Here is a 23,329-nt window from a genome sequence, read left to right as displayed (position 1 = left end):
ATGACCAACTTGACACTGACATTTTTTATAAACTCACTGACTCCCACAGCTACCTGGATTACACCTCTTCCCACCCTACCTCTTGCAAAAATGCCATCCCGTATTCCCAATTCCTCTGCCTCCGCCGGATCTGCTCCCAGGAGGACCAGTTCCACCAAAGATGGCCTCCTTCTTTAGAGACCGCAATTTCCCTTCCTACATGGTTAAAGATGCCCTCCAACGCATCTCGTCCACATCCCGCACCTCCGCCCTCAGACCCCACCCCTTCAACTGTAACAAGGACAGAACGCGCCGGTGCTCACCTTCCACCCTACCAAGCTTCACATAAACCAAATCATCCGCCAACATTTCTGCCGCCTGCAAAAAGACCCCACCACCAGGGATATATTTCCCTCCCCACCCCTTTCCACCTTCCACAAAGACCGTTCCCTCCGTGACTACCTGGTCAGGTTCATGCCCCCCTACAATGCACACTCCCATCCTCGCACCTTCCCCTGCCACCGCAGGAACTGTAAAATCTGCGCCCACACCTCCTCCCCCACCTTTATCCAAGGCCCTAAAGGAGCCTTCCACATCCAAAGTTTTACCTGCACATCCACTAATATCATTCATTGTATCTGTTGCTCCCGATGCGGTCTCCTCTACATTGGGGAGACTGGGCGCCTCCTAGCAGAGCGCTTTCGGGAACATCTCCGGGACATCGGCACCAATCAACCAGACCGCCCCGTGGTCCAACATTTCAATTCCCCCCTCCCACTCTGCCGAGGACATGGAGGTTCTGGGCCTCCTTCACCACCGCTCCCTCACCACCAGACGCCTGGAGGAAGAACACCTCATCTTCTGCCTCGGAACACTTCAAACCCAGGGCATCAATGTGGGCTTCAACAGTTTCCTCATTTCCCCTTCCCCCACCTCACCCTAGTTCCAAAATTCCAGCTCAGCACTGTCCCCATGACCTGTCCGGACTTGTCCGACCTGCCTATCTCCTTTTCCACCTATCCACTCCACCCTCTCCTCCCTGATCCATCACCTTCATCCCCTCCCCCACTCACCTATTGTACTCCATGCTCCTTTCTCTCCACCCCAACTCTCCTCTAGCTTATCTCTCCACGCTTCAGGCTCTCTGCCTTTATTCCTGATGAAGAGCTTTTGCCCGAAACGTCGATTTCGCTGCTCCTTGGATGCTGCCTGAACTGTTGTGCTCTTCCAGCACCAGTAATCCAGAAACCAATTCAAGATTGTCAGTCAGGCTTACAGTACCACACTTACATGTACTGGAAGTTGCACATATGAGTACACAAGACCCTGTCCTTTTGAGACAGAAAGATGTCTATGCTCTGCACTTGATTCAAAACAATAGAACAGGTGACAGCCATAGAAAATGTTTTGAAGAAATGTGTCTTTAAAGTTTGAGAGAAGATTTGTAGCTCAGGTGCTCGTTGTTGTGGTTCTGTTCGCCGAGCTGGGAATTTGTTTTGCAGATGTCTCGTCCCTGTCTAGGTGACATCCTCAGTGCTTGGGAGCCTCCTGTGAAGTGCTTCTGTGATCTTTCCTCCGGCACTTACAGCCACGAAACGACACGACCAGCTATCCTTGGTAGCCACAAATGCAGATGACAAGCAACATGAATTCGACTGGGACAAGACTACTATTATAGGACAAGCCAAACAGAGAACAGCCAGGGAATTCCTAGAGGCATGGCACTCATCCACAGATTCAATCAATAAGCACATCGACCTGGACCCAATGTACCGACCACTGCAGCGGACAGCTGCAACTGACAACTGGAAGCGGCAGATTCAAACCACTACAAATGCCGGAGGAAACATCACAGAAGCGCTTCACAGGAGACTCCCAAGCACGGAGGATGTCACCGAGACAGGGGACGAAACGTCTGCAACACAAATTCCCAGCGCAGCAAACAGAACCACAACAAATGTGTCTTTTTTCTCACAACACTTAAGTCCTGTAAGAAGTTAAAAGAACTGAAAGCAAACTGGTGAGCTACTTAACAAATTAGCCAAGCACAAGAGACCAAGTGTAAGAATAACAGGAGATATTCTAAGTGCCAAATAATATAAAATGGTACGACACAGAGATCTCTATTGGGCTCTCAGCTGTTCACAATTTATTAATGATTTAGTTGAAAGGAAAGAGAGCTACATTCCCAACTTTGTAAAGGGACAGAAACATATAGCATGTAAGCATTCTATGCGAAACAAAATTAAGGTATATGCATAGATTAGATCCAAAGGCAAAACTGTTGGAAATGGATTTTAATACAAGCAAGATATCCACTTTCACCCTATAAATGGATTGAAGTAGTGGTAGTCCAAAGAAACTCCGGGGTCTGTGAACATAGATCATTTATATGTCATAGACATACAAGGAAAATAATTGTGGCCTATGCATTTAGAGCAGTAGTGTTATAAGCGCAGCACAGTGGCTGAGTGATTAGCACTGCTATCTCACAGCATCAGGGACCCGGGTTTGATTCCATTCTTGGGCAACTATCTGTGTGGAGTTTGCATGTTCTCCCTGTGTCTGCTTGGATTTTCACTGAGTGAGCCGGTTTCCACCTACAGTCCAAAGACGTTAGATGGATTGGCCATGCGAAATTGCCCATAGCGTTCAGTGATGTATAGGTTAGGTGCATTAGCTGTGGGAAATGTAAGATTACAGGGAAAAGGTAGATGGATGGGTCTGGGTGAGATGCTCTTCTGAGGGTCAGTGGGGACTTGTTGGGCTAAATGGCTTGTCTCTTCACAGTACAAATTCTATGGAACTAAACAAAACTCTGGCTTGACCACCTAGACAACGATGTATCCTTCTGGGCACCAATCCTCAGAAAGGATATAGTGGCCTAAGGAAGAGTTCAGCAGTCCACAGGTTATAGATCACACAAAATAAGGTTGTATTCCTAATTTGTAGAATATGATGATATTATTTGATTCAAGATATTAAAGGGAACTAAGTGATAACAGAAATAATTTTTGCTTGTTCAGAAATGGAGGACTAGGGACACAGCTTGCACATGTCAGAGTGAAATTAGAATACAAGTTTGACACACAACTGATAACAAGAATTTCAAATTCTCTTCCCAATTATTAGTTTTAAATCTGTAATTAACAAGTTTCAGATTACCAAAGCTATTAAGGCATATGTAGAAATATAGTCTTTTTTAAAAACATCTGTATATGATGTTTTCTTCCCCCATATTGCTGCACTTTTTAAAATGTATTTTTTACTTCATTGGACGTTGGTAATCCCTCACTGTCCTTGAACTGAGTGACTTGCTTGGCCATTTTGAATTATACTATTTTACAATCTTTTTATCTTTGCTTACTATGTCATATACATCTTTAAAATCATCTGCAGCAAGAATTGAAGAGCTTTGCTTTTGTTTGCAGAAGTTTGCCAATCAACTTGCTGAACTTCTTTTTGCTCCTGATTAGAAAACATCTGAGATCTTTTCTGTGAAAAGTGATATAAAAGACATGTTTAACAAATACAATATACAGAAAACTGAGAAGTCTGTCAATTTGAAACAAAATAAAGGCAGAAATAAACAGAGCAGTTTACATCTAAGAAGAGAAAAGATGGGTTAAAGTAACAGCAGCACAATAAAAGAAATTCAGAAAGTCTGGCAGCATCTCTGGAGAAAGCAACAGTTAATGTTTCAAGTCCAGTGTGATTCTTCTTCAGTATGTCAAGTTTGAGTCTGAAGAATAGCTGCAGTGCTACACTGGACGTGAAATGTTATCTCTATTTCACTCTTGATACATGCTGTCAGACCTGCTGATTTCTTCAACATTTTCTGTGTTTTTATTTTCAGATTTCCAGCATCCGAAGTATTTTGTTTTCATTGGCACCGCAATAAGATTCTAACTCAGAATCTGCTGATAAAACATTATTGGCAATAGTTTAATGAAATTGTGGAATCATTTAATTCAGACAGAACAGTAAAACTTAAATACAAACATTAATATCTGATATAAAGAATCAGCCTTGATCTCTGGTTACAAACTGGACCAAAGATAAATACTTTCAGTATTAAATGTCATGATCAGAGACCAATACAGAACTGGGGTTGATTTACTGAGTCCTCCTGTGCCCCATGTACAGTATAATGACCTGCGAGCAAGGAGCCTCAGAGGAATGGCAATTAATCGATTAACCAAATAATCGATTATCCGAATGAAATAGTGCCCGCCCATCACGTTTGGATAATCAAGGTTCCCTACAGATCTCATTAACCACAAGACACAGGAGCAGAATTAGGCCCAGCAAATCTGTTCTGCCATTTGACCATTGGTGATATGTTTCTCATCTCTGTTCTCCTGCCTTCTCCCTATAATCCTTGATCCCCTTACCAATCAAGAACATATCTATTTCTATCTTAAATACACTCTATGACTTGGCCTCCAAAGCTCTCTACAGGAATGAGTTCCACAGATTCACCATCCTCTGATTGAATTCCTCCTCACCTCAGTTCTAAAGGGTCATCCTTTCAGCCTTACACTCTGCCCTCAGGTCCTAGTCTCTCCTACTAGTGGAAACATCTTCACGTCCACTCTTTCCAGGCCTCTTAGTATTCTGAAAGTTTTAATCAGATGCCCCTCCATCCTTCTAAACTCTGTCAAGTACAGACCCAGAGTCCTCAACTGCTCCTCATATGACAAGCCCTTCATCCCCAGATTGTTCTTGTATAGCTCCTCTGGACTCCTCTAATACTGGCACATCCTTAGAGAGATGATTGAGAGGGATCTTAACTGAGACATAAGATAATCAGAGGGTTAGATAGGGTGGTCAGTGAGAGTTTTCCTCAGATGACGATAGCTAGCACGAGGGAACATAGCTTTAAAGTTAGGGATGACAGATATAGGACAGATGTCAGAAGTTATTTCTTTACTCAGGGAGTAGGTGGGGCGTGGAATGCACTGCCTGCATCAGTGGTAGACTCACCAACTTTAAGGGCATTTAAATAGTCATTGGATAGACATATGGATGAAAATAGAATAGTGTTTGTTAGATGGGCTTCAGATTGGTTTCACAGGTCGGCCCTACATTGAGGGTCGAAGGGCCTGTAACGTTCTGTGTGCTGTGTAGAGTCAACCTACCTGGTTTAAAATTTAACAAAGCATATCTGTAAACTATCAATCAGTATTAATTAATGCATTATTTACGGCAACACCTCTATTAATCAGAGTTCACTTGCCAATCAGCAATTTCCACTCAAACAGTATAAATGTTGGTTTCATAAATGCTGTACACTTGCAAAATATCCATTTTGGCAAAACGTCTTTTCTCAGCGACACTTGAGTTTTGTACTTTTGTCTTATATTCATTGACTGGATGAGAGATATTGGCCAGGCCAGCATTTATTGCCCATCCCTAACTGTCCCAGGTAGTAGTTAAGAGTCAACAACATTGTTGTGGGACTGGAGTCACACGTAGACCAGACCAGGGTAAGGTTGGTAGTTTACTTTCCTAAAGAACACGAGTGAACCAGATGGATTTTTCCAACAATCAATAATGGATTCACAGTCTAATACACAGTTTAATACACAATCTTCTGACTCTAAATTCCAGATTTTAATTGAATTCAAATTACACCATCTGCTATAATTGGATTCAAACCTGGGTCCCCAGAACATCACCCGGGTCTCTGGATTAACAGTCCAACAATATCACTAGGTCATTGCCCCTCCCACCCGCCTCTTTTTTTTTTAAATGGGTTCTGGCTGGATTTTATATTGATTGCTATTGAATAATGAATCCGCAGGTTCATAGCTTCCAGAAATTTCAAGAAATTATCAGGACAAAGTGAAATTATCACTTCATGGATTGCAACACGCCTTGTTCTCGCCAAGTTAACAGAGATGACTAGTGGACGACCTCAGCTTGTCCTGAACAAAGGAGATCATCAAAACCCATTATTGCTTGACTTGGTACAAATGTCTCCAACTACTTGCTACAAAACACAATGGTTTCTGACAGGGAACATCAAGCTTATCTTGTTAGTGAGTGTCTCCATCTGAAGCCACAAATGCACTACTAAAATTGTTGATTGTTTGAACCATTTTTAATTATACAGTTTTGACCTTTGTTCATCAATCTGCTGTAACAACAAGAACATGTAGCAATAGGCTTAGCTAAACACCTGCCTCTGATATCAATACCTCCCAAAAGTCTGAAAAGAAATTTGTGTTTCACCTGGGAAATGAACAATTTCCCCAGTTACAACTACGATATCCTCGTCAATTTAACCATGTCCAAACCAACTTTGCATTGCCAACTAAAGGAAACTCAATTGGACATTAATGCAGCAGCCTCACTCAATGAAGAACACTAGTTCTGATACTTCTGACTGCAAGGAATTTAAACCTTCTTGTTTTTCCTTCTTTCTTGAGATGTGTGTGTGAACATACGTCTCGTACCATTCCCTGAGTTTTGAAAGTAGTAATATACCCTATTTTGTCTTAACCCTGAAGAACTCGATGTGGATCTTTTTAAATTTGACTTCATAAAAGGGATTTAGGGAAGCATATTTAAAAGGGGAAAAAAAAAAGAGGAAATTTTTTTAAAACACCTCTTTTGAACAGAAGAGGACAACAAAAATCATTAAATTAACCTCCTCATCTTGTCTATGATAGAAGGGCTCACAGGTATAATATATAGATATGATGGTAAATGGCTTGTGGCATGGACATAGATTATAAGGCTGTACTAAGGACATATTGCTACAATTACATTAGCCTTTGATGTGATAGATTTTTTTAAAACAGTTTCAGTCTCCCAAAGAAGAATGAACTTGCTTTAAAGGGAGTGCAACAAAGGTGCACTAGATTGAAGCCTGGGATGATGCTATCCTTTGATGTTTGGAGTAAAATGGGCTTATATTACAGGGAGTTTGGAATTTATATGTCAGGTAAATTTATCAGTCTTACTAGACTACAGGGCTGCTCTCTCATTAAAGACAGATGAATGGTGGTGATATAACCCGAGGGTCACCACACCTCAGGCAAGGGGAGACATTCTTATAAACAGAGACCTTTATCGTAACTTCAGGTGGTGTGGGAATTGAATTCATGATGTTGTCATCACTCTGCATCACAAACTAGTTATTCAGCCAGCTTAGCTAACCGACCCAAGAACTTAAACATATATAAAGGGCTTGAGTGAATAGATGCTGAGTAGCTGTTTAATCTGACTAGACAGGTTGAACTAATGATCCTATATTCATGAGAAGGTGCCAGTGATTTAGAACTGGAATAGTGATCTGAGGTGCAAGGCCATGGCTTCACAGTCGCTTTGCTGAAAATCTGAGACATGAAGAATCATGTTTTTTCAGACCTGGAGTTTCTGGCTACAAAAGAATCTTCCTGAATTTCATAAGAGCAAAATAGTCATTGAACTTCAGGTCTAACTTTATTTATTTTACTGAGACCCTAGAAATTCCACTATTTGTTTTGTGGTCGCTACACAATGCTACAAGATTAAACAGAATCAGAAGTCAAAAATGCCCCATTCTGTCCTCACTTTCATGAGCGGTCCTTTGACATTGGGCAAATCATAGAACTCTATTTTTCATTTATGTACAAGATCAAAAGAGGTATGAGCAGAAGTAGGACATTCAGCTCATCAAAAATGCTCCATCATTCAATGAAGTCATCACTGATGAAATAATCTTCAACTGTACCTTCCTGCCTTTTACTCATAACCCTTGATTCAATTACTGATTAAAAATATGTTTATCTCTGCTCTTAATATATTTAATCATCCAGCTTCTACAGTAAAGAATTTCATAAATTCATCTAACTTCAGAGAAGAAATCATTTATTGCTGTCTTAAATGGATAATGCCCGACTCTGAGATTATGCTCACTGATCCTAGGGGAAACTATTTTTCCTCATCTAGCTTGTTAAGTAATTCAAAAATCTTGTATGCTTCAATGAAATTGCATCTCAATCTTCTGAACTCCAGAGTTTACTCAACTTCTCCCCATAAGAGGGCCCTCCTTACCCAGGGATCAACCTAATGACGTTTCTCTCGACTGCCTCAAATGCCAGTATATCTTTCCTTAGACAAGGGGACCAAACAGTTCACAGAATTGCATATATGATCTAAATAGTGCCTTTTATAGTTTTCCCAGTTTTAATGCTCTCTGTCCTATTAAATAAAGGCCTGCATTTGATTTGCTTTCCCTATTACCTGCTGAACTTGGATGTTAACATCTTGTGATTTATGTAAGAAAACTCCTAAATGCCTCTGTGCTATAGCCTCCTTCAGTCTTTCTTCATTCCAATTTCTCAATCAATATATAGATGACCGACTTGTGAAGGGGCACACCTCAACCTGCTCTTTGGAAATAAAGTAGGGCAACTAACTGAGATATTAGTAGGGGAGCACTTTGGGACCAGTGGCCATAATTCTATTAGTTTTAAAATAGTTAGAGAAAAGGATACATCTAGTCCACAAATTAAACTTCGGATTTGGGCAAGGTCAATTTTGACGGCATTAGACAGGGACTTTCAAAAGTTGATTGGTGGAGGTTGTTCGCAGGCAATAGGATGTCTGACAAGTTAAAAATTACATAACACCAGGTTATAGTCCAACAGGTTTAATTGGAAGCACACTAGCTTTCGGAGCGTCGCTCCTTCATCAGGTGTCATTAGCAACGCTCCAAAAGCTAGTGTGCTTCCAATTAAACCTGTTGGACTATAACCTGATGTTGTGTGATTTTTAACTTTGTACACCCCAGTTCAACACCATCATCTCCAAAGCATGGCAAGTGGGAGGCTTTCAAAAACAAGATAATAAGAGTTCAGGGCCAACATGTTCCTGTTAGAGTGAAGGGCAAGGCTGGCAGGAATAGGGAACACTGAATGACTAGTGATATTGAGGCTCAGGTGAAGAAATAGGAGGCATATTCAGGAATAGGCAGCAGGGAAAAGGGAATCCCTTGAGGAGTGTAGGAGTACACTTACGAGGGAAATCAGGAGGGCAAAGAGAGGACTTTTAATAGCTTTGACACATAAGGTTGAGGAGACCATAAAAAGTTTCTACAAGTTTATTTAACTAGGTTAGAATACAGTATATATAGTATATATCATAAAAGAGCAACTAGGGAAAAATAAAGGCCTCCCCCCTCAAACATCAATGAGGTCATCTACATGTGGAGCCACAGGAGATAGATTAAATCCTAAATGAATATTTCTCGTCAGTATTTACCATGGAGAAAGACATGGAAGCATGGTGGGTTGGTCTTCGGAGGATCGGTGTGGACTTGTTGGGCCGAAGGGCCTGCTTCCATACTGTAGGGAATCTAATCTAATCTAATCTAATAAAAGTGTATCCCAGAATATTGTTGGAAGCTAGGGAACAAATTACAGGACACCTGTCAAAGGTGTCTGTATCACTGACAGCCACAGTTGAGATGCCAGAAGACTGGTGCGTAGCAAATGTTGTGCCATTATATAAAAAAGGCTGCAAGGAAACACCAGAAAACCACAGACTGGTGAGCCTAACATCAATAGTGGGTAAGTTGTTGGAGGGGATTCTGACAGAAAGGATCCATATGCATTTGGAAAGGCAAGGATTGATTAGGGATAGCTTTGTGTGTGGGAAATCACGTCTCATAAATTTGGTTGAGTCTTTTTGAAGAGGTGATCAAGAAGATAGACGAAGTCAGTGCGGTAGACACTGTCTCAGTTGATGGGGCTATGGATTAGTAATTCCATCAAAAAGGAATTCAGATAAATATTCACATAAAGTCTAGTTAACTAAACCTTTTTTGTCGCCATGATAAACATGTTACTTTTAACAACTTTACCCTGATATTGTTGACATCACTTCTTTCAACTTTTCCCATGTTACTTGTTGATTGATCATCCTTTTCTATCAGCCCTTTAAATCATCCACATGACTTCTCATCCCCTGAAGTAAAGACTTTTGCCATTATATCCTTCTGTGTGATCTCAAGCCTTTTCCATTTTTCTTCCTGGTAGTCATATCTCCATCTCTCACCATTCATTTCCTGTCTGTAACAGTTAACCTTATGATTTGTATCTCTCTCAGCTACATTTTTCAAACCCTCTGACATACTGGTTCCCGAGCTGGTCCTTTCTTATCACTCCACACATTCATATTTCATGAGCAGGTAAGTACTTCCTCTCAGTTTCAGAACTTTATTTTCCCCACTGCCTAATGCTCCACCACTATTTCTTCCAAGTACTCAACCAAAGCTATTCTGTTATTTAATTTCCATCTCCTGCCACTACTGCCCAGATAAAGGGCAGCCTGAGTCTTGGAAAGTATCCCCTGCAGGTACAGGGGGGGAGGGGGGGGACTACTGTACTCGAAACTACTCACTTTCCTCAAGTCTTCACAAATAACCTTCATACCTTAATTCTGATTCTCTTCCCTGGGCTCAAATTGATAGTCCATATATTGGATCTTTAGTCTACTAATCTCATCTGAGGCTTCCCCCGCAGTTCTTCACATATTTTCATGTGCCTAAAACACTTCTGGTGCTGAGTGTCATCTGCAAGCACTTTTACTTTGGCATTTCCTATCTCACTTGTTCAGTTAGAATATCTATGGAAGGAAATCAGGAAGAGGAAAGGACTCACTGCCAATCTTTAATACAATCCAACCATGGCTCTGGAACACTCAAGTTGCTTTTTAATCTTGTCTGGCACACTGTATAGATCCTGTCTTACAAAAGTCTTACATACATTCTACCAGCAGACAAAGGGCGCATGACAGTCATCCTAAACAGAATACAATGCAGAGGAACTTCGATTATCTGAATGAGATGGGCAGGCACTATTTCGTTCGGATAATTCATTATTCGGTTAATTGATTCAATGCTTTCCCTCTGGAGTTTTCTGTTAAATCTGCTCCCTGTTCAGGAGATTAGGCAGCAGCACACCGCATGCGAGCCCCTGTTCCCCGTGCGCCCCCAAACCCACCCAACACCGCCTCCCAACCCCGTCCAACACTGACCCCATCCCCACCTGCCCCTGAACCGCTTCCAAAACAGCCTCCCAACCCCGTCCAACACTGACCCCATCCCCACCTGCCCCTGAACCGCTTCCAAAACAGCCCCCAACCCCACCCCCAATCCCATCCAACACCTCCACCCCCCCGCCCCCAATCCCATCCAACACCTCCACCCCCCCCGCCCCCAATCCCATCCAACACCTCCACCCCCCCCCCCCAATAAACTAAAATACCTAGTAGAAAATTCAAACCATTCCATCCACTCTACCCAAGCATTCCTAAACATTAAAAGATACCAAGATAGAAGAGGACGAAGTCATGGTCTCCTTCGATGTAATGGCCCTATTCACATAATTAACATCAACCTGGCCAAAGAAACACTGACCTCACTACTAGACAAACCAAGGGCACAAACACCAGACAGCACCAACTCCGTCAGCAAGGACAACATTCTCAAACTAGTAGATCTGTGCCTCACTACCCACTTGACGGGCTGAACGGAATATGTTAGAAGAAACCTACAATATCATTAACAACATTAACCTTACTGGCATGGTTAGCACTGCTGCCTCACAGCACCAAGGTCCCAGGTTCGATTCCAACCTTGGGCGACTGGCTGTGTGGAGTTTGCACATTCTCCTTGTGTCTGCATGGGTTTATTCCAGGTGCTCCGGTTTCCTCCCACAGACCAAAGATGTGCAGGTCAGGCGAACTGGCTATGCTAAATGGGTGGGTTATTCCTCAGAATGTCAGTGTGGACTGGTTGAGCCGAAGGGCCTGTTTCCATGCTGTAGGGGATCTAGTCTAATCTAATCTTAACCCTCCAAAGAGCATTCTACCCAAACCCAGCTCCCAACCGTATCTGCACAACCCTGCATTTACCACAGCTAATCCACCTAGCCTGCATGGTTTTGGATTGCGGGAGGAAACTGGAGTACCCAAAAGAAATCCATGCAGATACAGAGTGAAGATGCAAACTACACACAGTCATCCCAAGGCTTGAATCAAACTCAGGTCTGCTGTGAGGCAGCAGTGCTAACCATTCAGCTGCTGTGACCATTGCTAGATAGTGTGAAATTTTGATTATGGCACAAGGGCAAACCCCAACTCCACTGGGACTCACTCAAAACACTTCAAACATGGAAGAAAACTCTTTGGATAAGATACCATAAGGTTGAAAGTATTCAAAGACTCTTTGGGCATGACTTCTCTATACTGCTACTGCTGATAATAAATTGTCCTTCCTTAATACAATGTCTCAGCTTGTCCATATATCAAAGTGAGAGCTGCTTTACGAAACCTTAATGGGAAACTAGGGGAACTGATCAGAAATCCTTACTACAGATGAGGGAGTCTAAGACTGGGAGATATAAAGATTAGAGCCAAACTTTCTTTCGTGATATTAGGAAAAGCATTCACGTGCAAGGGATAGAAGAAGTTTGGAATTCTATATGAAATGACAGTTTTATTTTTGGCGACCTAAAGATATGAAGAGAACCATAGTGCGTTAAGTACTCACTACGGTGTTAGGTCGCAGGTCAGTCCTCATCGCACTGAATGGCAGAACATGCCCCAAGGGATCCCTTGGTGTTTTGCCCAGTTGTCAAGGTTTGCGTTGGGCAGAACAGCATGACAAGGACCACGGTGTTTCAGCCCAAACACACGTTTTACACACTCAGTTAAATCCCTCAGTCAGACTGGCGTCAACCCGCTGATTACTCCGAAACGTCGGGGCGGGATCTAGTCCAAAAAAACATCCAACCGTGAGAGCACGGGAAAGTCAACTTTACATGCTTCCTTTTTTCCAGTCTCCTTACCCGATATGTGAATACTTTTACCTCATGTATTACATGTGATACGCACGGTCTGTTTAATTTTGGACAACATCGAGTACCCCGCCAGAAATGCTTCGACGCTCGCGCTTCAGGCAGGCCGGACGCATGCGCGAAATGCAAAAGCTGGTCCCTGGTGGTTTGGAGAGGGGAGGGGCCGCGTGTGGAGGGGCGGGGTCTAGAATGGCTGTTGTCGAGGGAAGGATGCCTACATAAGGGTAGAGTGACGGAGGAAAGGTGTGGAAACAGAGATATGAGAAAAGAAGGTCCCGGCGGAGGTGGGGCTTTGAAGGGGACACAGCCATTCGTGAGGGAGGGTTTAAAAGTGACAGAAGTTGGGGGGGGTCAAGAGCGTGAATGGTGGAGCCAGGTGTTTCAGGGGCGGATCCAGATGCGGATGGGGCGGGGCGAGGTATGAGTGCGTACACACCTTGGGGTTTTGAGGACGGGGCTCTGCGCATTGGGGGCGTGGCCTGGGCGTTTGGTGGACCGGGGTTCTGCGCATTGGGGGCGTGGCCTGGGCGTTTGGTGGACCGGGGTTCTGCGCATTGGGGGCGTGGCCTGGGGGTTTGGAGGACGGGTTTCTGCGCATTGGGGGCGCGGCCTGGGGGGGTTTGGAGGGTTGGGGTTTCTCGGCGCGCGGGCCGGGCGGCGGTTGAGCGCCTTTTCAAACGGCGTTGAGGGTCCTGTGGGGGAGGGGCGCAGTGGGGCACGTTCGGAGCCGCGGATTGGCAGCTCGCGGTCTGCTGGAGTGGGTGGGGGTAGGGAGGTGGTTTTGGGCGCGCGTATAAAAAAGTGGAGGTGGGGGGGTTGGGAAAGCCAACTGGGTGTGTGTGTTCAAACTAGCTGCTGTAGATTTGTTTTCCTAGCTGTTGTTGTTTCGCCCTCTGGTGCTCATATTGTAAATGTTGTATTGACAGGGAGGCAGTTGTGGGAGTGGGAGGCGGTGAAGTGGTTTTATATTTTTAAACAGCTCGCGGTTATATGGGTGTGAACTCGTGCTGTGGGGTTTATCCCATTTAGCTCGTGGATCATTTGGACCTTCACCCACTCTCCCTGAAGGAGCTGATTTTTTTTTAATTTAAGGGTATCTGAAGTTCAGAACCATTGAGTAGACAGTGAGATCTCAGTTTGGTCACCACTGGAGGTGATGCAGGGACGTTTGTGTGAGTTCACCATAGTCTTAATAAGGGACCCATACCCCGCGAATTGTGTTTTTGCCCTAAAAGTAATTTTAAAGCTTGTATTTCAGAGTAGGAAAGTGTGAGTCTTCATTTTGTTTATCCCTCTGTGTAAATTTGGTTTGGATTGTGAGGACATTATTTGCCTTAGATGGGTAAAGACTTCATTACCAAAGTGTAATAATGTTTTATTTGCTACCAAGGTTATTGTAGGTGTGGGGAGATTACGTTCCAGTACTTTTAAATTGATGATGCTTTCATCTGAGGCTACGCCAGAGCCCCCCCATTCCCCATCTCATGATTCCAGATCCACGGATCCACCCCCAACCACTTGTGCCTCTGAGTGTCCTTTTACGGAGCCCGGACTGAACTTCACTAACTCTGATCTTAGCCTCGTTGATATGAGTGAAGTTGAATACACCCAACTACAGCATATCCTTTACTCTCACATGGAGTCCCAGCCAGTGGAGGGTGAACTGGAGACTCGTTTGAATCCTACTTTGTACCAGTCTACCAATTTAGCCAACCAGGCTCCATTTCCGACAGCCAGTTCAGTTAACCAAGTTCCTTATTCAACTGCCAGCTCTGCCAACCAGAATCTGTACCCAGTTACAAGTGCGACAAACCCAACCTCAGATTCTCACTATGTGGGTAACAGTCAATGTCTAGGGCATATTGATTTCCAAGAGTTAAAAATGATGCTTTTGAATGACCCTCCATTACCTGTAAACAGCAGTAATAGTTTGCCAAATGTGGAGAAATTCTCGCAAAATTCTTCTGCAGAAACTGCCCGACCTAATGGATTAACATTGAAAAACAGGGACATGGCAGGTAATTCAGACAAGGAGAAAAATTTAGGGGACAATTCAATGGCAGGGCAAGAGTCAAGATGCAAAACTGGACCCAGAGTTCGTCTTGAAGACAGATTTAATGCAATCCAAAATGAAAACCAGGATCAACAGGAGCTACAGGACTCTGGAGTTACATTTAACAAGTGTGTTTCTCAACTAGTCAACATTGAAATATTAAATCTACATGGAATTCAGAAAATAGTTATATAACTAGATTTAATAATTATTGTAAAACCTGCCCATAAAAACAACCTATTGTTTTCATCATAGACAGAGTTAAGTCTAATGAATTGGAATAATTGGAAATGGGTAGTCTTCATGAAATTGGTTTCTGCCGTCTAGTTTATTGACTGGTGTAGTTCCATGTTAAGAAGTGACACAATAAATTTCCACTCGCTAACAATAAACCTTTATTGGAATTTTTTCTGTATTAGCAGAACTCCATTTCCTTACCAAACATTTACAAATAAAATCTTTTTTTAGAAATGGAAGTGCTTAACTATTTTTAAGTATTATGTTGAGCAAGGTTAATACAGACCAGGATCCAGAACTTGTCAGACAACTTAGATCCACCATGTAATGTTTTCAAGATAAGATGAATGTTATTCCAGGAAAAGAGCAATGTAATCACTTCCTTTTGAAACTTGACTAAAATCTCACTGCTGAATAAATGTAAATACCCAAGTATCAAGTGCATATCCACTGCTGTGAAAGAGACATTTTGTGTTCTTATTCAGAATAGCTGAAGACCTTATCAATTTTGTTTATATTAGGTTTATATTCATCAACTGTTTAGTTAAGCACTGCCATTTGTATTTGCAAACTAAATTATATCTTAATTAAAAATTACTCCACTATAACAATTTTGCCTTTAGCTCCGGTTTCCTTTAAGATCTTGGTTTAAGGAAAATACATTGAATTGTAAACACTGAATCAAGATTTGCTGTGTTCCAACTCTGCAGAAAAAATTTATATACAGTATTTTCATGTCTTTTTAATTAAATAGGTGGAATGACCATTCTAATCTAGCTTTTACATGTCACGAAGATTATGGTGCAAATAAACAGGCATCATAATTTTTTAGTCATATTGATGAGTTTGCACTGTAAACACCTTTTTAAAAATTACTAATCTAAAATTGTGCAGAATGTTTATTTTTTTGAACCAGAGGCATTAGATGACTTGTATTAGGCAGTATAGCAAGTGCTGTAACAGTGCACAGATGTATTTATGATCTGTTTTCCCTTTATTGTTCTGTAGTTTGGTTGCTTTAATCCGGCATCCCTCGGAGTTGATGGGGATACCTCTCCATCCACAACAAAACAAATGTACTACTTTAGTCAAGAGCAAGGCTGGAGCTCCTTCTGCTTTGCAGTTTGCATACCCTTTATACACACCAAATACATGTACACCAACTGGCAGTACTAGCTCTAGTCAAACTCAGGTAAGAAAGTTGTCTAATCAATTATGTAGATAAAAGAAAATTCTCCACCTAATTTCAGTAGAAATCTATTCCATTCACATAAAACATAATCTATGGTATTCTCCATTGTATTACTGTTTTTGGAGTATCAGTACTTGTTTTGATTGTTTCTCCTTGAGTGATAAGTACAAAGCATTTTATTGCAAACATTGGTAATTCTTATGTTACCTAGTAGAGTGTGCACTTTACAAATAGAAGAAAGTCATGACAAGCATGTATAAATATTGATTCAAATTAGTCTCTAAAGAATTTATACATATCAATCTCTGTCATGGTGTTAATGTCTCAGAAAGAACATTACCTGCCCCTGATATCGGGCCAGTTTGCTCGCTCCACAAATTGTTTCCTTATTTGATATTTCCAGTACTCCATGTAAAGGAATTTTTCGTGTTTAGTCAAAATCAAGACCAAGGAGAACTGTAATTGGAGTTAATATTTCCAAACAGTGTTATCTTAAATTTATCATTATATACTATATTAAAATTCTTACACAGTCTTCAATGCCATCTGTAAACAATGTAAACATTTGTTATGCTGCTTGTAGCTTATTTTTATTCATTCATGTGGTGTGGGCAGTATTTACTGTCCATCCTTAATTGTCCTTGAGAAGTTAGTGGTAAGTCACTTTTTTATTAGATTAGATTACTTACAGTGTGGAAACAGGCCCTTCAGCCCAACAAGTCCACACCGACCCTCCGAAGAGCAACCCACCCAGACCCATTCCCCTAACCATTGCATTCCATCAGAGGTAGGTATACCAAATGTACTGGAAGGAAAGGAGTTCAAGGATTTTGACCCAGTGACTGTGAAGCAACAGCCTTATAGTCCCAAATCAGGATGGTAGTTGGCTTATAGAAGAACTTATGCATCTGCTGCCTTGTCCTTCTAGATAGTACAGATCACTGGTTTGAAAGATGCTGTCAAAAGAGCATGACTGAATCACTGCAATGCATCCTGTAGATGGTATGCCTTGCTTACCACTGTGTATTGGTGAGGATGAGAGTTGATGTTGAAGATGAAGATGGTAGACAGGGTGACAAATGGGCTAGTTTGTCCTGGATCTTGTTAAGCTTCTTGAGTTGTTGGAGCTGCACAAATCCAGACATGTACAGAGTTTTCCATCCCACCCCTGACTGTACTTTATAGTTGATAGACAGACAGGCAATAAGTTGACAAGAGGTGAGTTATTTACTGCAGAGTTTCTTGCCTCTGATCTGCCTTTGCAGCCAAAGTACTTATATGGCTAGTTTCTGGTCACTGATAACCCTCTGAATTTTGATACTGGAGATGTAATAACATTGGTTGTCATGATGAAATAATTTGATTTCTCTCTTGTTGAAGAGGGTCATTATCTGGTACACGTGTGGCACTAATGCCACTTGTTCCTTTCTGAGCCAAGCCTGGATGTTGTCTAGGTCTTCTTACACACTGACACATGCTGCTTCAGTCTCGAAAGATTCACCATGGTACTGCAACACCATTGGGAGAAATTGAGGACTGCAGATGCTGGAGAAGTCAGTGAAAAGGGTGGTACTAGAAAAGCACAGCAGGTCAGGCAGCATCCAAGGAGCAAGAGAGTCAATGTTCCAAGCATAAGCCCTTCATCAGGAATGCTCAACACCATTGTGCAGTCATTAATGGATACCTCCACTTTCAATTTTGAGGGCAGAAGATAACTGCTGATGCAACTAAAGAAGTTGGGCCTCGTACACTTTTTCTTGAGGAACTCCTCCAGTGATATTCTGGAATGGAGATTATTGACCCCCAACAACTATTACTTGTGCCAGGTATGATTCTAGCCAGCAGGGAGTTTTCTGGTAATCCCTATTGACTCCAATTTTGCTCTGTCTGTTTGATGCCACAGTCAGTAAAATGCTGCCTTGATTAAGGTCAGAACCTTCACATCCTGCTTTCTGTGGAGAGGACAGTTATCAAAATGACTAGGTAGATACTCATGTTGTAACTGTACTGGAACAGCTTGGACAGGGGCATGGCTATTTCCAGAGTACATCTTTAGTACTACTGCCAGAATGTTTCAGGCTCTTGAACATGGCTTTGTGCTTGGGAAATCATGTCTCTCAAACTTGATTGAGTTTTTTTGAAAAAGTAACAAAGAAGATTGAGGGCAGAGCAGTGGATGTAATCTATATGGACTTCAGTAAGACGTTCGACAAGGTTCCCAGTGGGAGACTGGTTAGCAAGGTTAGATCTCACAGAATACAGGGAGAATTAGCCATTTGGATACAGAATTGGCTCAAAGGTAGAAGACAGAGGGTAGTGGTGGAGGGTTGTTTTTCAGACTGGAGGTCTGTGACCAGTGGAGTGCCACAAGGATCGGTGCTGGGTCCTCTACTTTTTGTCATTTTTATATAAATGATTTGGATGCGAGCATAAGAGGTATAGTTAGTAAGTTTGCAGATGACACCAAAATTGGAGGTGTAGTGGACAGCGAAGAAGGTTACCTCCGATTACAACAGGATCTGGATCAGATGGGCCAATGGGCTGAGAAGTGGCAGATGGAGTTTAATTCGGATAAATGCAAGGTGCTGCATTTTGGGAAAGCAAATTTTAGCAGGACTTAGACACTTAATGGTAAGGTCCTAGGGAGTGTTACTGAACAAAGAGTGCAGGTTCATAGCTCCTTGAAAGTAGAGTCGCAGGTAGATAGGATAGTGAAGAAGGCCTTTGGTATGCTTCCCTTTATTGGTCAGAGTACAGGGGTTGGGAGGTCATGATGCGGCTGTACAGGACATTGGTTAGGTTACTGTTAGAATATTGCGCACAATTCTGGTCTCCTTCTTATCTGAAAGATGTTGTGAAACTTGAAAGGGTTCAGAAAAGATTTACAAGGATGTTGCCTGGGTTGGAGGATTTGAGCTACAGGGAGAGGCTGAACAGGCTGGGGCTGTTTTCCGTGAAGCTTCGGAGGCTGAGGGGTCACCTTTATAGAGGTTTACAAAATTATGAGGGGCATGGATAGGATAAATAGACCAAGTGTCTTCCCTGGGGTCGGGGAGTCCAGAACTAGAGGGCATAGGTTTAGGGTGAGAGGGAAAAGATATAATAGAGACCAATGGGGCAACGTTTTCACACAGAAGATGGTACGTGTATGGAATGAGCTACCAGAGGAAGTGGTGGAGGCTGGTACAATTGCAACATTTAAGAGGCATTTGGATGGGTATATGAAAAGAAGGGTTTGGAGGGATATGGGCTGGGTGCTGGCAGGTGGGACTAGATTGGGTTGGTATATCTGGCCGGCATGGATGGGTTGGACTGAAGGGTCTGTTTCTATGCTGTACATCAGTGACTCTAAATCATTGCCTTTGAAGTATCCAGTGTCTTTAAATGTGTTTTTATATCATATGAAGTGAATTAATTTGGCTGAAGATCTCAGGAGTAAACAGAAGTCTATCTTCCACTTGACACTTTTAGCTGAAGATGGATGCAATTGCTTCAGCCTTGTCTTATACACTGACAGTTGAGATCTTCTGGGAATATTTGTGGTGCACCCTCCTCTGTTACTTGTGAATGTTGGACAATGAAATAATGAATGAGGCAGGGCTGCAGATCTGCTGATTGTGTCATTGCTTTGCCCTGTTTAATGCATCTTGCTACTGCTCTTGGTGCACTTCAGTATTTTACCTTCAGGCTGATGCCTCTTTCAGCATGCTTAGTGCTGCTCCTGGCATGTCCTTATGTGCTTTTCAATGCACTAAGTTTGGAACCTGGTTTGATAGTACAGGTAGAGTTGAGGTGATGTTGAGCATTTAAGGTTACAAGTATTTTTTATTCATCATGGCATGTGGACGCCATTAGCTATACCCATCATTAATTGCTTTTGTGAAGGTGGTGGTAAGCTGCCTCTTGAAATGCTGCTGTCCAAATGCCATTAGAACTTTGGCCCAGTGACACTGAAGGAAGGGTGATAATATTTCTAAGTCAGGATAGTGAGTGGCATCAAGTGAAATATGCAGATGTTGGTGTTCCAATGCTGCCTTTGTTTGGCTAGGTGGAAGTGATCATAGGTTTAGAAAGCGTTGTCTGAGGAGCCTTGGTGGGTTTCTGAAGTGTATCTTGTGGAAAGTACACATTGATGCTATGGAGCATCAGTGGTGAAGGGAATTAAAGTTTGTGGATGTGGTGCCAATCAAGCAGGCTGCATTTCCCAAATGGCATCAAACTACTTCAGTGTTGTTGGATTAGTGTAGCTCCAGATAAGTGGGGTGTATTTCATTACACTTCTTCTGGCTAGTGGACAGACTTTGCGCAGACATAACATTAGTTACTCACTGCAAGATTCCTAGCCTCTGACCTACTCTTGTAGCATCATTATTTATATGGCTAGTCTAGATCAGTTTCTGGGCAGTGGTAACTCCCAGATTGTTAATAAGGGGGATTCAGTGATTATAGACAGTCATTGTCTGCCAGTAGTGTTGCACAGCATCACTTGTCATTTGTCAGGAGTCACAAATGGTGCTGAACATTATACAGTGACCAGTGGACGTCCGAATGCAACTCTGCTGCTATAAACAGCACCTCCTGGATTCCCAGTTTTGAGTTTCTAGATCCACTTGAAATCTATCCCATTTAGTAGTTATGGCATACAACATGACCAAAAGGTATCCATTGTGGAATTTGTGTTTTGGGATTAATCTCCTCAAGGACTGTAATGTGGTCACTTCTACCGATACTGTCATGGATTGATGTGTCTGTGACAGTTAAATTGGCGAGGACCAGATCACATAGATTTTTTTCCCCTCTTAATCCCTCAATGTGTCACAAATGCAGTCTGAAACTATGTTCTTTAGGTTTTCACCAGTTCACTCAGTAGTGCTTCTGTTGTGCCCCTCTTGATCTTGGAAATTAAAGTCAACTCTCCCAATCTGGCTAAATTTTGTCAGCAAGAGAAACTTTACAGGGTCAACAGGGTTTGCTGGTGATGTTTCCAGTGCTTAGTTGCTGTGTGGGCTACTCCGTTTTGTTCCTTTTACAGTCATAGAGATGTCCAGTATGGAAACAAACCCTTCGCTCCAACTCGTCCATGCTGACCAGATATCCCAAATAAATCTAGTCTCATTTGCCAGCATTTGGCCCATATCCCTTTCAAGCCTTTTTATTCATATACCCATCCAGATGCCTTTTTAAATGTTGTAATTGTACCAGCCTCCACCGCTTCCTCTGGCAGCTCATTCCATACACGTGCCACCCTATGCATGAAAAAGTTGCCCCTTGGATCCCTTTTAAATCGTTCCTCTCTCACCTTGAACCTGTGCCCTCTAGTTTTGGACTCCCCCGCCCCCCACCCCCCCCCCCCCCCAAACACCACCACCCCAGGGAAATTACCTTGTCTATTCACTGTATCCAAGCCCCTCATGATTTTATAAACCTCCATAAGGTCACCTCTCAGCCTCTGCTTCTCCAGGGAAAATAACCCCAGCCTATTCAGCCTCACACCCTCCAACCCTGACAATATCCTTGTCGATCTTTGAGCCCTTTCAGGTTTCACAACATCCTTCCTATAACAGGGAGACCAAAATTAAATGCAGTATTCCAAAAGTGGCCTGTACAATATCCTATACAGTTGACAGTTTAAAACGTTATTTAGCTGCTTCCCTGTATGAACAAGTTTCTCTAAGACCAGCTGTGAATTTTGCTGTTTGTTAATTTTTCTTAGATGACTGCGATGTCCAGTGATACTTGAAATCAAACAGCAAATCAGTCAGCTATGCAGATTCACTGCTGGGTCAGACAGCAGCACAGATTTATGTATCCATTTGATTCACATCCCATGTGGACACCACCTTTGTTTGTCTTCCTCCATTTTAAAGTGCTGTTGTTTTGATCTCCCCCCCCAAAGTTCTAAAGCAGTGCAACAGCTTATCAAACAATAATTATTGCTCCTATAATTCAAGGAAATCAGCTTCAACACTGAAAATACCTCAAACAGGAGCAACTCTTACAGCCATAGTTTTTCCCATCCTCCTTCTTTGAGTACCCAGAATCCTTTTCTTAGATTTTATATCAGTTTTGATGTAACTGAGTGGCTAAGTCCACTGCATTTCTGTAGTTAGAAATCATGTGTAGGCCAGACCAAGTGAGGATTTCAATAAAGAGCAAAATACTGCAGCTACTGGAAATCACAAATAAAAACAGTGGTGGAGAAATGCGTGAGTCTGGCAGCTTCACTGGAGACAGAAACAGAATTAATGTTGCAAATCCAATATTCTGTTCTCAAGAATAGTCATATCAGACTCTAAACAAGTGTGTTTATCTCTCCTCAAATGCTACCAATTCTGCTGAGTTTATCCAGCATTTTGGTTTTATTTCAGGTAAGAATAATGCTCCCCTTAAGGGCATTAGTAAACAAGATAGGTTTTTACAACAGTAAACAATGTTTTCTTCATTGGCATTCGTTTCAGATTTATTAATTGAATTCAAATTTCACCATTGATTGTGGTGAGATTCAAACTCATTTTCTCAGAAAATTAGCATGGGCCGTTGGATTGTTAGTCCAGTGACAATGTCACCATGCCACAAGCTCCTCCTCAATGTTACTGCTGCCTGCCATCTGTTATGGTGTGTCATGCTCATCAGTTGTCGTCATTCTGCCATATCCACTAACTCATCTGCGACCACTTTGTGACATTGATTTTCGATGCTTAAGTTGATCACCACTAGAAAAGATGTCTAGTTTTTCACCCGGATCAAAAAATGAAATACTGGTGTTTTGTTACGATGATCTCTGATGATTGCGCCCACTTTTTTTTTCCCATTTATGGGATTAGAATGTTGCTGGCAAAGCCAATATTTATTGTTCACTCCCAGTTGCCCTTGAAGGTGGTGATGAGCTGCATTCTTAAACCATTGCAATCTGTGTGTTGTAGATATGCTCACTGTGCTATTCAAGAAGAAGTTCCAGGTTCTTCAACCAGTGCTATGAAGGAAAACTATAGTTTGTAAAGTCCATACCTTTTT

At 42.3% G+C, this 23,329-nt stretch overlaps 2 protein-coding genes across 5 annotated transcripts in view; one reads left to right on the top strand and one right to left on the bottom strand.

The window, feature by feature from the left end:
- LOC140462824 (death-inducer obliterator 1-like) overlaps nt 1-12,935 on the bottom strand; it is a 176,588-nt gene extending 163,653 nt beyond the window's left edge. The window contains exon 1 of the mRNA XM_072556167.1: nt 12,846-12,935. The gene's annotated coding sequence lies outside the window, so the exon portion shown is untranslated. The remainder of the gene's footprint in view (nt 1-12,845) is intronic.
- Nucleotides 12,936-13,665: 730 nt separating this feature from the next.
- LOC140462823 (transcription factor-like 5 protein) overlaps nt 13,666-23,329 on the top strand; it is a 40,123-nt gene continuing 30,459 nt past the window's right edge. For all 4 annotated transcript variants that reach the window (XM_072556163.1, XM_072556162.1, XM_072556161.1 and 1 more), the window contains exons 1-2: nt 13,666-15,014; nt 16,132-16,315. In XM_072556163.1, the coding sequence (XP_072412264.1) occupies nt 14,269-15,014; nt 16,132-16,315 (930 nt within the window). In that variant the 5' untranslated portion in view covers nt 13,666-14,268. The remainder of the gene's footprint in view (nt 15,015-16,131; nt 16,316-23,329) is intronic.

The sequence above is a fragment of the Chiloscyllium punctatum genome, chromosome 37 (assembly GCF_047496795.1).
Source record: "Chiloscyllium punctatum isolate Juve2018m chromosome 37, sChiPun1.3, whole genome shotgun sequence".
NCBI lineage: Eukaryota > Metazoa > Chordata > Chondrichthyes > Orectolobiformes > Hemiscylliidae > Chiloscyllium > Chiloscyllium punctatum.
This window is presented reverse-complemented; position numbering and strand designations above follow the sequence as displayed.